This window comes from Diabrotica virgifera, chromosome 2 (assembly GCF_917563875.1).
Source record: "Diabrotica virgifera virgifera chromosome 2, PGI_DIABVI_V3a".
NCBI lineage: Eukaryota > Metazoa > Arthropoda > Insecta > Coleoptera > Chrysomelidae > Diabrotica > Diabrotica virgifera.
The window spans coordinates 198,005,386-198,021,061 of record NC_065444.1 but is presented as its reverse complement, the minus strand read 5'-3'; the positions used below and the strand labels follow the sequence as shown (position 1 = coordinate 198,021,061).

Below are 15,676 nucleotides of genomic sequence, written 5' to 3'. Positions count from 1 at the left end.
CCCGGACACCTGGGCACTGTGACATATACGATGCTAGAGAGCAACAGATGGATAGTAGAAAGGAACATAATGAAAAGAGAGGCAGGTGTGAATTTTGTGACAGTGAGAGAAATGATTGAGAGAATGATTAAAAATAAAGCAGGTTGGACTAGTATACACAACTACATAATGTATCCGTGCAGTGATCAAGAAGAGGAAAAAAAACCAGCTGTATCGACGACAAAGCTATGAGTTAGAGGGAATACGTTTTGATAAGGGGCCAATTAGTGACTCAGATTGTGTGAGCCATGCCCAGCTGCGAATTTACAAAAGCTATACTAATTCAATCATGGAGGCGACTGAATTCGAGTAGGCTTTGTATGCAGAATATTAGTTAAATATTCTATACTATTTATGGTTCACAAATTAACTGTATTGGTATAGGATTTGTAAGCGAAATTTTTGATTATTATTGAGTAAATGACTAGGTATACTGTTTCAGTCATGTAAGTAAAATTAATCAAGTATTTACTTAAGTGGATTTATTATTATATCATAAAATTAAGATATATTTTGAAAATTAAAATAAATAATAATATATTTGGATATGATTAAAAATTAACAACAAATGGATACATACTAATGTACGAGTATATACAGTATGTCCCTGTAAGTTGGAACCATATGGAAAACTTTTTTTTTATTAATTTTACGAAAAAGAGTTATTCCTCATAAAAAGTTCTGCGTGGTCTAGAACCCCAAGATACAATCATCTGATATCAAGTTTTATTAATAGGATACGAGGAATGCCAAAAATATGAATTTATCTCAAGAGTAAAGTACGTTTATACAGGGTGTTTCATTAATAATTGTCCATATATTAACTGGAGAAACCTTAGCACAAAATACGAAGATTTAACCTAAAACACTTAAATAAAATGTGGTTCCTTATTGAGTTAGAGGGTGTTTTATCTAAAATATTAAAAATTATTTTTGCTCAGCATTTTAAAACTATTGCACGTATCCTTTTCATACTTGGCACAAAGTGCGACTACTAGACACACTACTAAATTATGATAAACAAACGTTTCTAGCTACTACCAGAGGCGTACGACAGGGAATGGTGAATGGTTGACCCTTCTCAAATTCTACGCCACTGGAGTAATTACTATTTTAGTGCTATTTTTAGATTTTCCAATACTTTCTACGTAAATAATATATTCTTCATTGGAAACGATAAAGTCATTAGTTTTCGAGATATTTGAAGTTAAATATGAAACGGCACAGTTATTTTGATTAATTTATGGTATGATTCATATGATAAAAATTTAAAAATTATTTATACCCAGTATTTTTAAACTATTTGGCATATCCTTATCATACTTGGCAGAAAGTGTAGGTACTGTACACCCTACTAAATTAAGATAAATAAACGTTTCTAGCTACTACCAGAGGCGTACGACAGGGGATAGTGGCTGGTTGACCCTTCCCAAATTCTACGCCACTGACAAAATTGCTATTTTAGTGTAATATTTTGATTTTGCAATACTTTTTATGTAAATAATATACTCGATTCATTCGTAACGATAAACTGATTAATTTTCGAGATATTTGAAAATAAAAATGAAGCGACACAATACATTAATCAAAATAACCGTGTCGTTTCATTTTTAACTTAAAAAATCTCGAAAACTAATGACTTTATCGTTACGAATGAAGAGTATATTATTTTCATAGAAAGTATTGGAAAATCCAAAAATGGAACTAAAATAGCAATTCCGCCAGTGGCGTAGAATTTGGAAAGGGCCAACCATTCACTTTCCCCCGTCGTACGCCTTTGGTAACAGCCACAAACGTTTGTTTAACATAATTTAGTAGTTTGTACCGTCCCTATACTTCCTGCCAAGTATGAAAAGGATACGTCGAATAGTTTTAAAATGCTGAGCAAAAATAATTTTTAAATTTTAAGATAAAACACCCTTTAACTCAGTAAGGAATAACATTTTATTTAAGTGTTTTAGGTTAAATCTTCGTATTTTGTGCTAAGGTTTCTCCAGTTACCATATGGACAATTATTAATGAAACACCCTGTATATTTCACAAGATTGAAAATTGTTATTACCAAAATTTGTTTGGACTTAAAAATAATGTTCTAGTATAGTATGCAATTACATTCTTCTAATTGAAAGAAAAATTGAATTTTTTTTCAAATTACAGATACCCAACATCGTTTTCAACGAAAACTTTTCGTTTATAAATTTGCAAAAGTGTGTGTGTTATTGCGTTGCCGCTCCTGCAATACTTAGAGCAGATGTATCGATGGATTCTTATGTAGTTTTGTCATCTGAATCCAAATCTGAAAACGGCATTTCGATATCTCTAACCGTCTTCGAGATAACCGACCTCAAAATCTAAAATGTGACGTCACAATCCAGTTATTTCCTACCACGCACTAAACGTCATCTGAAATCTTTGATTAGGAAGTAGGCTACTTTTTTAATCTAAATTTGTTAAGCAAAGCAAATGTTATTATTTACATTTGAGTTTGACACTTCGTGAATGTCAAACTAAATTTTAAATTATTTAGCTATTAATAAAATATAAATGACATTTTATAGTGAATTTAATTATTATATAAAATAATATGTGTAATAAATGTATAAAAATACAATTTGAGTATATTTTAAAAGCAATAATACATATTATTATATTAATAATGAATCAGTAGAAACGATTATATTTAAATTTGGTAAATTATAACTCCACTCGACCAGCGCACGACCACACAACTCGAAACACAAGTACGCAAATACGGTTGCGTGAAGTGTGGCGCAAAGCCGTGGAATTTACGAGACTCGCTCGGTCTGTAGATCCAAGTAAAGTTCATCAGTAAAAAGTATCTTTATCATGTATGTATTATTTATTTTACAATATTGGAAAATTGTTATTTAAAATGTGGTTTGGAATAAAAAGGTATGTTCTGATATATGAAATTACATCCTTCTAATGGAAAACAATATTTGACGAATTTTCTCAAATTATGGATACCAACATCATTTTCATTTATAACTCTTGTATTTTTAATTTGACGAAGAAAAGTTATTCTTCATAAAAACCTCTTCTTGGTCTAAGATTTATGATGCAACCATCATGAATCAAATTTTATTAATTTTATACGAGGTATGTAAAAAATATGAATTTCGAGTAAAGCTAGTATCTTTATAGTTCACAACATTTAAATTAGAATGATATACTTGCACATTAAAACATAATTTTTAATTCTAAACAGCTTTTCGTAATAGCAATTTTCTATATTATGAATTTATACGTACATAAACAAAGTTTTCGTTATGATAATGCTCCCATTTTCAGCTTGTTATTTATGATAGCTCCGATATTATTAGTTTTACGAAAATGTTCTTCTTTATAAAAAGTTTTGTATGGTCTGGAAACTAAGATATCAAAAAATATGAATTTCGTTCAAGAGTAAAATACCTTTATACACACACCGGCCAAATTAGCCGAACACCTTAAAAATGGGACATGTGTGATGTCTCGAGTTTCCTAAACCAGTGGTCCGATTTGAGTGATTGTTTTACAATAGTTTATAGCCTTATTATTTAAGAATATCGTTGTGATAATATTGTTGCTATGCAGGTAAATATCATTTTATACCGGGTGTACCAATCATACTGTGTTTTTTTCTTAAAGTTTGGAACACCCTGTGGAATATTTTAGCATATGTAAAATATTAAAATTAAAACTCGATTGTATAGTTAGGCTTTCTTAACAATATTCTTTTCGATTCATTTAATTACGTGGGATAATAAAAAAGTTATATGCGTTAACAGCTTTCCATGTTTTTCATCAATAAATCCTCATAGTAGGGGAGGAAAGTATGCTAAATTTGCAGTTATTAGCGTTGTGGGGACCTATTGGATTGTGAAGAGTATGTGCTAAAACCAGAAAAGGTTAAGTTAAGTTTTCCGTATAGTGGGGGACTCTTCATTTTTTAATTTAATTTTCCATTTGAAACAATCGTTTTTTTCCGATTATAGCGCGATCTATCCATAAATCGGAAAAATGTGTCGAAAAAAAGTTGCTTATTTTTAAGTAAAGAATCCAAATCTGCAATAAAAATTGGGGGATCCTATTTAAGATTTTAAATTAAATCCCCCATCCCACCTCCGTGGGGCTCGTGTTTGGTGCCATTCGATGGATTTTTCAAAAATATTGAATAGGTACGTGTATTTTGAAATTTTTCGATCTGATGTTCATTTATCGCCGATGTTGTATATAAAATTTGTAAAAAAACATGCAAAAATAAATACTGAATGTTACATACTTAATTCAAATGCGTGTGAGCTTTGACATTAAAACCCCCCTCGAAGCTAGTTCAGCTGAAATCCACGGGAGGTCGTCATTATGACATCGCTTAGTAATTTATTTATTTAATACATCTATTGAATTACTTTAGGCTTGTTTATTAAACTAAGCAGATAATGATGGTAGGGGAGCCCAAGTAGGGATTTTTGCAGTTACTCGAGCGAGTCAGATTATCACATGGGGAGAAACCTTGTACCTTGTAAATGTACCTGTACCATATATTGGTTCTTAACACCGGGGAATTCATTAAGCGGGGACCGGAAAAAAATCTATTCTTAGAAAAACTCGAAATCGTCGTGTTAAGATAAGGTAAGTTAAGTACATGCAAAATAGTGTATATATCAAAAATCTGACGATTTGAGCGGGGCGTAAGAAAATGGGCGAGTCACAAATTGTCACAAAAAAAACGAATATTTCGCGAAATAAACGTCAGATCGAAAAACTAAAAAATACGTGTTCAATATTCTTCAAGAATCAATCGAATAATACTTAACACGTTACCCACGGAGAGGGGTGGGGGGTAAATTAAAAATTTTAAATACGATACTTCGGGAAATGAACATCATATCGTAAAACTGCAAAATACACGTATTCAATATTTTTCAACAATATATCGAATGACACCAAACACGACCCCCAACGTTGGTGGGGTGGGGGTTACTTTAAAATCTTAAGTAGGAGCTCCCAATTTTTATTGCAGATTTGGATTCTTGACGTAAAAATGAGCAACTTTTATTCGCAACATTTTTTCCAATTATTCCAAAGAAAACGATTAGTGGAAATGGAAAATTAAATTAAAATATGGAGAGTCCCACACTTTATGGAAAACTTAACTTAACTTTTTTTGGTTTTATCACCTACTCTTCACAATCCAATAGGTCCCCATAACGCTCGAGTAACTGCAAATTTACCATACTTTCCTCCTCTACTATGAGGTTTTATTGATGAAAAATATGGCTAGTTGTTAAAGCCCATAACTTTTTTATTTTTCAAAGTAAGCAAATAAATCAAATGAGAAAATGTTAAGAAAACCTAAGGCTAATTGAGTTTTAATTTCAATATATTATGTAGGCTAGAATATTCCACAGGGTGTTCCGAAATTTAAGAACAAAACACAGTATGATTGTTACACCCGGCATAAAATGAGATTTACCTGTATAGCAACAGTATTATTACACCGATATTCTTAAATAATAAGGCTATAACATACTAAAAAAATCACTAAAATCGGATGTCAGGTTTAGGAAATTCGAGACAACAAACATGTCCCATTTTTAAGGTGTTCGGCTAATTTTGCTGGTGTGTGTTAGGGATGGGAAAACCTACCGGTTTTAACCTAAAACCGGTTTTTTTACTTCGTAATAACCGGTTTTACCGGTTGTTTTTTGTCCCGTTATAATCGGTTTTTCTTTTTAAAGTAAAAACCGGTTATTAGGTTTTTACGGTGATTAGGATTAGGTTAGGTATTATTTTGGATCTCAATCCTAATTATTTTTCTCAAGTAATTATTCCAAACAAAACCATAATTCAAATTTTATTTTATAAATACAGAAGCAAACTGAAAGTGCAAAGTCACACCAGCCAGAAACAATTAAGTTTTAGTATAATATTTCGTTGAAAAGATATTTGTAATCATAATATTTACATAAGAAGTGATCTGGTTGAAGTAGACGCAAACATAATCTATTTTTCACACTTGCCTCTTGAAATTGAAAGTGGGTGAATGACTTTTGCTGATTACCAAAAATAATGTTCTGACTATGAATATCGAATTACCGATTACGAATACGAATCTCCAAGGATTTCCGTACGTTTTCAAAACGATACACCCATACAGGAAGTATTAATAGAGTTAAAATGTACCTATAATACAAATATACAAACGCGTTAAAAGAAATACATGATAAATTTTTTTTGATGCTAGTAAAAATAAAAGATAAATTGCATTTTCTAATTTATTTTTAAGTAAAATATTTATGTTGCTATTATTTTTTTTAAATCCCATTTGAAAGAGTCTGGGAAATTTTTGTAAGTTGAAATGGTTGGGTTAAATTGTATATTATTGCAATATGTATATTAATCTTACGCTATATTATATTTAATAATAATCAATAAATATATAATAATAATGAAATAATAAATAAATATAATAATTAATAGAATAAAATGGTTTTATTAAAAATTGTGTTTTATTTATATTGATATTGATGTTCTTTCAATAGTACTAATTTTGATCATATTGATATTGAGTATCGAGTAGAGTGGAGTATCGCAAACTAAAGTGCATTGTAAATGTAACATTGTAACCTATTGTATTAAAAAAACCGAAAACCGGTTTTTGGAAAAAACCGGTTTTTTTGGCCGGTTATAACCGCCAGGTTAAACCGTAAGCAAAAAAAACCGGTATAACCGAAAACCGGTGTTTTGTCAAAAACCGCCATCCCTAGTGTGTGTAGTTCACAATATTTCAATTTAAAAGATGTAATTGTATACTCGTACATGTTTTTTTTCTGAACAACTTTTTATAATAAAATTTTTCAATATTGTGCAAAATAAAGGTAGGGTACTTTACTCTTGAGCGAAATTCATTTTTTGACATACCCCTTATAAAATTGATAAAATGTGAAATATTATGATTGACGCTTATTTTGTAGAACGTGCAAAACTTTTTATAAAGAATAACTTTTTTTGGTAAAATTAATAGTTTCGGAGTTATCACACTTAAATAAAAATTATGTTTTGTATCTTCAAAAAATTTTTTTTTCAATTGGATGAATGTAATTGCACATTTGAACATAATTTTGACTTTCGATAATAACAATTTTCAATATTGTGGAATATAAAGGTGCTTTACTCTTGAGAGAAAATCATATTTTTTGACATACCTCGTATACTATTAATAAAATTTGATATCTGATGATTGTATGCTAGTCTTTATATAAACGTATAGATCTTTATTTATACGTCCATGGCTGAAACAGTATAGACATTTACTCAATAATAATCAAAAATTTCGCTTACAAATCATACACCAATACAGTTAATTTGTGTACCGTAATAGTATAGAATATGTAACTAATATTCTGCACACAAAACCTACTCGAATTCAGTTTCCCCCATGACTGAATTAGTATAGCTTTTGTAAATTCGCTGCCCGGCTGGGAGTAATGCCGTTCTGGGAGCGATATGGGCCTTCCACGCGCTCTTCGGGACGAAGTTCATAAAAAATCCTACAAAAAAACCAAATTCTGCTCTTGGAGTGCTATATGATAGAGGGTTTGGTCTGGTTTAGCAGGTAGGGGTTCAGTGTAGCCTCGGCGACCAGAGGGCGTTTTAAGGTAGGTACCTCGGGAACTATCGCCTGGACTATGAAGAATTATTCCTGTGCTAAGGTCAGTCAGGCGGCGTCCTTGATTGAGAAATCTTTTGAAGATTCCAGACTCCCCTCTATCAAGATGAAAAAACAAAAAATAGCTTCGTCTGCAACTACTGTGGTAGGGTAGGCATTTTCAAAGGCGGTGCCACATCAGACATAACCTCCTGCTTACTAGAGACCAGGGAGGTTACGTCCACAGCCGTATCGCCTTTGATCACTAAAGTAAACAAAACAAAACAAAGCAAAGTAAACAATTCTTTGATAAAATAAATGTTAAAATTGCAAAGGGTGTAATAATTTTGCAGGATTTAAAACCTACCATTACAATAGTAGCATAAGTAATAGGTCCAAATGGTCCAGCTCTTAAATGAACTGGCTTTCTACTTCTGGACATAACCAGGATTAGATCTTTTTGGAGGCTAGTTTCTACATCATACCAGTTAATACGTTCCATTATAGTACCAACGGACATACTCTACAAAACGTTTACATTTCATTCTATATTCTGGCGTTTATATAAGTTAATATCAGCATTTTATTTTACCCTTTGTGAAACGTATCGATTTTTTTTATTGAAATATTTACCGCTTCCATTAAACGCTGCCCTCCTAAACAAACTATATAGGTCGATATCATCCATCCCACCAGTAGTGCACTGGAATCCAAAGGAATTCTCTAAAATATTTTTGTATCAGACATTTTGTACCAATTTAAGAACGTATTAAAATTACTGTTAAGAAAGTGTAACCACAAACTCCCAAAAAAGGTCCTGTAAGGCTAATATGTACCATCATGCACGGACTAAAGCATTCGTTGAGCAATGTTCCCATTCTAAAACATATTATATACATAGTTTCAAAAGTTTTGCATCACCCCTCACGATTTTTATACTTTTTTAAATCCGCATCTTTTGTAAATATAATTATGATGCTTTTATGCCTGGTTGCAAGAGCGTGCCAATCTTCGGTTAGCGGACGTTTCCCCAACTGTCATCAATACGACTAACTTCACGCGTAACTTTGATACGAGAATTATAAAAAAATATGCATTGAAATGCAGATCCCCTAATTCGTTAAGCGTGATAAAGTGAGTACAAAGACATACACATTTCTTTTTTGTAATTACAGCTTCAATTTATAGGTCTGGATCCCGCGTATGAAAAAAAGTTAATTAATAGCAAGCTGAAAATTTGTTAATAGCTTAAGGGTGTCTAGTGGGAAAAACTTTGATATATGGGAACACTGGAACAGGGGTAGTTTTAATTGAGGAACAGGTTAAAAATTTGGAACGGTCACACCACGAAAACGGCACATTTATTTTGTCCGACAGAAGAGACTTAAACTCTCCGAACAGAGATTAAACTCTCATGCAAAAATCAGACTGCTATTTATAACCTGTCATAATCCCTGTCATTTGACATATTCTACATGTTCCACTCATTAAAACGCTCATTTGGTGATACATAGCAGTCTGATTTTTGCATGAGAGTTTAATCTCTGTTCGAAGAGTTTAAATTTGTTCTGTCGGACAAAATACATGTGCCGTTTTCGTGGTATGACCGTTCCAAAATTTTAACCTGTTCCACAATTAAAACTTCCCCTGTTCCAGTGTTCCCATATATAAAAGTTTGTCCGACTAGACACCCTTAAGGTATTAACAAATTTTCAGCTTGCTATTAATCAACTTTTTTTTCATACGCGGGATCCAGACCTATTACCGTACACTTCTCGTAGACTCTGCCGATAAGGTAGAGTCGTGTTGGGGAAAGCTCGCGTGCCCCCAATTTTCAGCTTCCCACAATGGCTTGCCACGTGGATTGCATTTTAAACTTCGTCTCAGTTAAGACGTGATTAGATAACAATAAAATATTTTGGTGCAACGTAAGTGAGACTTAGGGCTTGTCCACATGTTTGCCAACGTCGACTGCGCGTTTACCTGTTTTCCCTCTGTTTTTCTTGTTATTAGGGTGAAACTCCAAAGGCGACATTAGGGTGAGATCAAATAAAACAGGTAAACCGCGCAGTCGACGTTGACAAACCGCCCACATATGGACAAGGCCTTAAAGCGGCCTTATGTACAAGCTGAGCTGGGCTAAGCTGGAGCTTAAAATTTGTTGGTGCAACCAGGCATAATAGACTTATTGCAGAAATCAAAGTTAAACTAAGGTTTTGACAGGAATATATAATGAAACTATTCGACAATGATATAATGATACAAGAAGAACCATAGGAATAAACAGGGCAGAAAATAATAATGAGGCCCAAGAAGAGGCCCAATAGGCCCAGAATAGATACCTACTAAAGCTAATTAAATGCATTGATAGTGCAGACCCTGGAAGTATTTGAGTATGCAAAACTTTAGGATCGGCAAAGGATTCTTTTACCTGTGACCTTGAACAATGAAAAACTGAATCTTGCCAAAAAGGTGCGATGGTGCTTTGTTACCCCCTCCCTCCCCCTATGTATTTATGCATTGCATAAATACAAATGTACTTCTCGAGTTTGAAAATAGATAATAAAATATCTAACAATAGCACGGGCAAAATACGTAAGCGTGAGCCACGTTCGGTATTCACTAGTAATGTCAACCCGCCTTTAAGGCGGGTGGACTGCCGACAGAACTAGGCAGGTGGTCACTTTATTATGTAGGTTAACCTTCAGACGACCAAGGGGGTAAATTTGGACCCCAATGTATGTTTTTATTTAATAAATTCAGAAATATTTTCAGTTTTAAACTCATTATTTTTTTATTTGACTTTAATATCATTCTAGATACCCTCATATTTGTAATAAAAAAAATTCCCTATATTTTCCCTTTCAACATTGAAAAAAAATTGATTTTTAAACCTGTGGCGACGTAATTCGTGTATATTTTAAAATTTCTTTAGTTCTAAGTTCAGAATGATGATTCCTGTTTTTGTTCAGTTTTAATTAAAAATATGTTTTGCTAATGTTTATTTATAATTTATTGATACAATAGTAACATTAAAATTACGAAGACATTATAACATTTCTTAAAACAACTTCATTTTTTGGTCAATTGTCATTTTTGACTTGGGATCATTTTCTACCCCCGTTGGTCATCCGTGTAACAAAAAAAGGTTGGTCATCGGAAGGCTAATGTAGTTTTATGTTTGCTTATTACTGAATTGTTAATATTTTTTATAATAATAATAATAATAATAATGTTTATTTACTTCTCATTATGCTCTCATATATAACAATATTATAATAGAATAATTCAATACTAACATAATTACAAATTAATTTTAAGTTAAATATTTTCACATATAAATAAATAGTAAATAAACCAAAAGAAGAAATTCCCTGAAGAACCAGAGGTTGTGCTCAGGGATTACATTATTCAAATATTAAACATTAACAATACAAAAACGCATAACAAATATTAAAAATTAACAATACATAACTCATAACAACTCATAATGCATAACAAATATATTATATATTAGTAGTTATATTATAAATTTAATTAAAGATCGCATTCAAAAATTCAGTTCCAGTGTTCTTAATAAATTTTTTAAAAATGGATTTAATCATGTTGAATGAGTTTATTTTTCTCAAATATATTTTATAAATTTCGGGTAAATAATTAAATATTTTAGGAATATACTATGTGAAATTATGTTTACCAATTGATTTAAAATTACTAATAATTTTTACATAGTCATGAAGTTTTCTTCTAGTGTCGTAATTATGATCTATTGATTTCAATATTTGTTTATTTTTGTATGTATGCAAAATTATGTTTAATAAATATAATTGTCTAATTTTAAAAACACCAGCTTGCTGATAAAGAAGTTCTGATGAATATAAGCGAGTTTTTTTTAACATTATTTTTAAAAATCTCCTTTGAAGTATTTCGAGTTTAATCAAATGTGAGGAATATGTTCCACCCCATGCTATAATGGCATATCTAAGACGTGATTCTATTAAGGAATAGTATACCATCTTTAAGAAAGATAAATCAAGAATGTTGCTGAGATATCTAAATCTGTATAGTATCATTCTTAGAGTTTTACATACCATATCAATATGTATATCCCATTTCAAGTGACAATCTATATAAACGCCTAAATATTTTATGTATTCTTTCCTATTTATTTTAATGTACGCCTTATTATAGTTTAGATTTAATTCCATGAATTCGGGTAAATTATTTTTATATATTGAAAATGGTATAAAGTAAGTTTTATCTGTATTAACTGTCAGTAGTTTCCTACTTAGCCAATCTAGAACCTTTACAGTTTCTGTTTCTGCCAAAGTTTTAAGTTCATTCCAAGAATTACTAGTGTAAAGTATAACTGTGTCGTCAGCAAAACAAATAATCTTTCCATTTATTTTCATTGCCGCTAGATCATTTATGTATATTGAAAACAATAAAGGGCCTAAAACAGTACCTTGAGGCACACCATACTCAATGGTTCTTTCAGTACTAAGTTTGTTATTAATTTTGACAATTTGTAATCTATTTTTTAAATAACTTTGAAATAGTAAATATGGTATTCCTCTTATTCCAAGATCGCTCAAAGCACTTAATAACTGTTGATGACTAGCAGTATCAAATGCTTTCGCTAAATCTAAAAATATTGCTAAAGTAGGAGAACCACTGTCCAGCATCTTATATAAATAATCAGTAGCAGATGTTATAGCATCTGAAGTGGAATATCCTTTTTTAAAACCAAATTGGTTTGTAGAAAGCAGGTTAAACTTTTTAAGATATTGATTAATATAATATAATATAATAATAACTACACATTTAAATTCTGTAAAATTTAAAAAATCTTAATTTTTCGATTAAATTTGATTCGGTTCGGTTCGGCTAGATTCAATTCGATTTGATTCGATCCGATCCGATTCGGTTTAATTCGATTTGATTCGATTCTACTAGATCTTTCTGGATAGGTAGTGGAAATCTTTTAAAATAAATAGGTATATAAAAATATTTCCTTCAAAATAATACCCAATAACTGCTTGGTGATATCTAACTGCCTTTAAAAACTTTTGTCTTCGGATTATTCTGTTACTTTCACAAAAAACTTCGACGAAAGTATCCGATACGTGTTCAAATCGAAGTACCAAGTGTTCTAATGCCTCCATCATACAGAATGATATAAATCCGGCTGATTGGTAAACGGAGAAAATAGAATAACCCTGAAAATAAAATATTGCTTTTTATTTTGTGTATACAAAACAAGAATAAAAAACCGTTAAACGCCGTAGATATGAGTGGCGCACACAATAGGTATTCCAGCTACAAAACAGCTAATATGAAATCAATGGAAAAATTCCAATAGTTGATGTATACCATAGTTTAAAAAAACTTATACAGAAGTAAAAACTTCAAGTTGTATACTGGTATAAAATCGTTTATTAAAAACTTCATAAAATGTCGTGCAAAACGTTTTCGTTCTAATTCAGAACATCTTCAGTGCCTAGAATGAAGTATTTCCACGTTAGATTAAGGCAAAAAAGTTAAAATTGTGACTGTTAATGAGAAAAAATGTGGAGAATACTTACATTTTGCCAAGTAATTGAAACTAGCACGCTAATTAAAGTGGTAATATCATAATATATGGTTTGCATGTTAGATTTAATAAAAATATGGTGAATACCAGTCGATGTTAAAAGATTACAATAAGTACATGCTTAAAGGGCAACATGCTTACCTGCTCGAAAAACTAGGTACTTGCCAGTTCAATGGGCACAGACCAACTGATAAAATAGGAAATGTACTTTCAATATGACATGACAGAGAGTGACATGACAAGATAAGATAAAGTCAATTTTTGGTTAAGAACTTCAAAAGTGCAGTTTTTAGTTAAAATGTAATGGTTGTTAATAACTGTTTGAAAATGTAATTAAAATTGTTTAAAAATAGAATTTATTGTAAAGTATAAAGTAGCAACTCTCTATTCCAGAAAAAACTTTTGGATTGTAGGATTTAAGGTTGGTATAATATATGGTTAAAAGTGTGACGTCATTGGTTGTAAAACGATAAGGTGAAAGTTTAATTTAGTATAATAAAATGAGAAATATACTACATACTTAGTAAACAATTAATGACCTGACGTGGAAGGATTTGATTGTAAATAAAGCAAATTCTAATTTTATATGTTTTAAAGATATGTAGGTACTATTGGTTGCCTAACAAGATGGGAAGTGTTTAGATTTAGCTGCATACTGTTGTAATGATTAATTCTGCCTGTAAAGATTGGAGAGGAGTTGTGGAGAAGTTAAAGCAACTAAAAGAATACAAATCAGGAGGTGAATGATAATGTTAAAGAAATAATTTTAAATAATAAAATGAATAAAATTATGTAATGGAATTACTAACGAAAAGAGGAAATAAAATATGTGGCAGCAAAACCTAATTGAACTTTAGCTTGTTTTCGATGGAAAAAAATAATTCAAGAAACTATGCCACGATAGGCTTCCAAACGAAGTGGTTATTGTATGAGTGAATAATAGAAAGAAAGTTAACTAATATAGGTCTAAGTGTGTGTTAATGTCAATATGTAATGGAGAATCTAAATTTACTGAGATAGCGAACTATGAGTTTGGATTTAGTAATTGGTAGTGGAGTGAACAAACTGAACCAATTGTGATATATTTTGAGTGCAAAAGTTTATAAACTTACATGACAGAGATGTCCAAAAGAATTAAGACAGATGTAAAAAAAATGAATATGAAAGAATGAAAGAAATGAATATATTAAGATGGTTGAGTAATGGGGATTGCCTGATGTGAAGGTGGAAAAATGAAAAAGAAATGGTATAAATGAAATTATAAACTTAAATGTATGATATGAAAAAACTGTAGATGATTGTGTGCTAATGAATTTAGGTGTGCAATATCCTATTGTTAAGTATGGTCTAAAAGAATCTGAAAGAGGGGAAGGTAACATGAAAATTAATAAGGAACAGAGAGTAAAATGTGTGGCAGACCAAAGTAATTAACTCTATGTTGTTATTAAATGGGATGAATGAAGTGATGATGACATAACAGGCTACAAGACAAAGTGATTGTGTATTAAGGTACATTCTAAAAAGAGACAAGTAAACCAGATCAAGATTTGAGGGTTATTATCAATACGAAACGGAGAGTCTAAATAAGTTATAATAGAATTGGTGAATAAGATCTGGAGGACCTGAGGTGACAGAAACATGAGGCAAAAAAATAACTAAAGGAATAGAAACAAGTATGAAAGAGGATTGGAAATAAAAGAGGAAGAAAAGAAAGAAAATATGAAGAATAAAAATGAAAGGAGAAGAAAAGAAAAGAAAGAAAATAGAAAAACAAGAGGAGAGAAAGAAGAAAAGAAAAGAGGAACAAAGAAGAAGAATCGAAACTGTGTTAAGAATGGGATAATGAAGGAGGGAAGAGTGAAGGAAAAGAGACGGTGCAAGTTGAGATGTGTGATAATGGGTGATTAGTAAGGAAATAGAAGAATGTTAACCTTCGAATTATAACAAATCTATATTATAAACAGCAAGCACACATACGCATTAATGAACACACATCAGAAGAGTACGAAATTAAAAGAGGAGTGCTACAGGGGTGTATATTGTCACCACTACTATTCAATGCATACTCTGAATAACTTATGATGAAAAGAGCTCTTGAGGAGAAACGGCAGGAATAAAGGTAAATGGAACGCCAATTAACAACATTAGATATGCGGAAGATACTATCATAATAGCAGACAACCTTAAAGACCTCCAAAAGCCAATGAACAAGATAGTTGAGTATGGAGAAGAATATGGATTATCAATAAACATCAAGAAAACTAAATTTATGATATCAAAAACCCAAAATAATGATGAAAGTCTGACAATTAAAGGTAAAACTTTAGAACAAATTGAAAACTACAACTATCTTGGCACAATAATTAATCACACAAACGATCACTCCAAAA

At 31.2% G+C, this 15,676-nt stretch overlaps 1 protein-coding gene across 1 annotated transcript in view; it reads right to left on the bottom strand.

Annotated features, from left to right (window-relative positions):
* LOC114328114 (odorant receptor 4-like) overlaps positions 1 to 15,676 on the bottom strand; it is a 37,618-nt gene that overhangs the window by 2,277 nt on the left and 19,665 nt on the right. Inside the window, exons 4-7 of the mRNA XM_050644138.1 lie at positions 12,722 to 12,912; positions 8,473 to 8,572; positions 8,327 to 8,416; positions 8,061 to 8,216 (exon numbers count right to left, since the gene is read on the bottom strand). Of these exons, the coding sequence (XP_050500095.1) occupies positions 8,061 to 8,216; positions 8,327 to 8,416; positions 8,473 to 8,572; positions 12,722 to 12,912 (537 nt within the window). The remainder of the gene's footprint in view (positions 1 to 8,060; positions 8,217 to 8,326; positions 8,417 to 8,472; positions 8,573 to 12,721; positions 12,913 to 15,676) is intronic.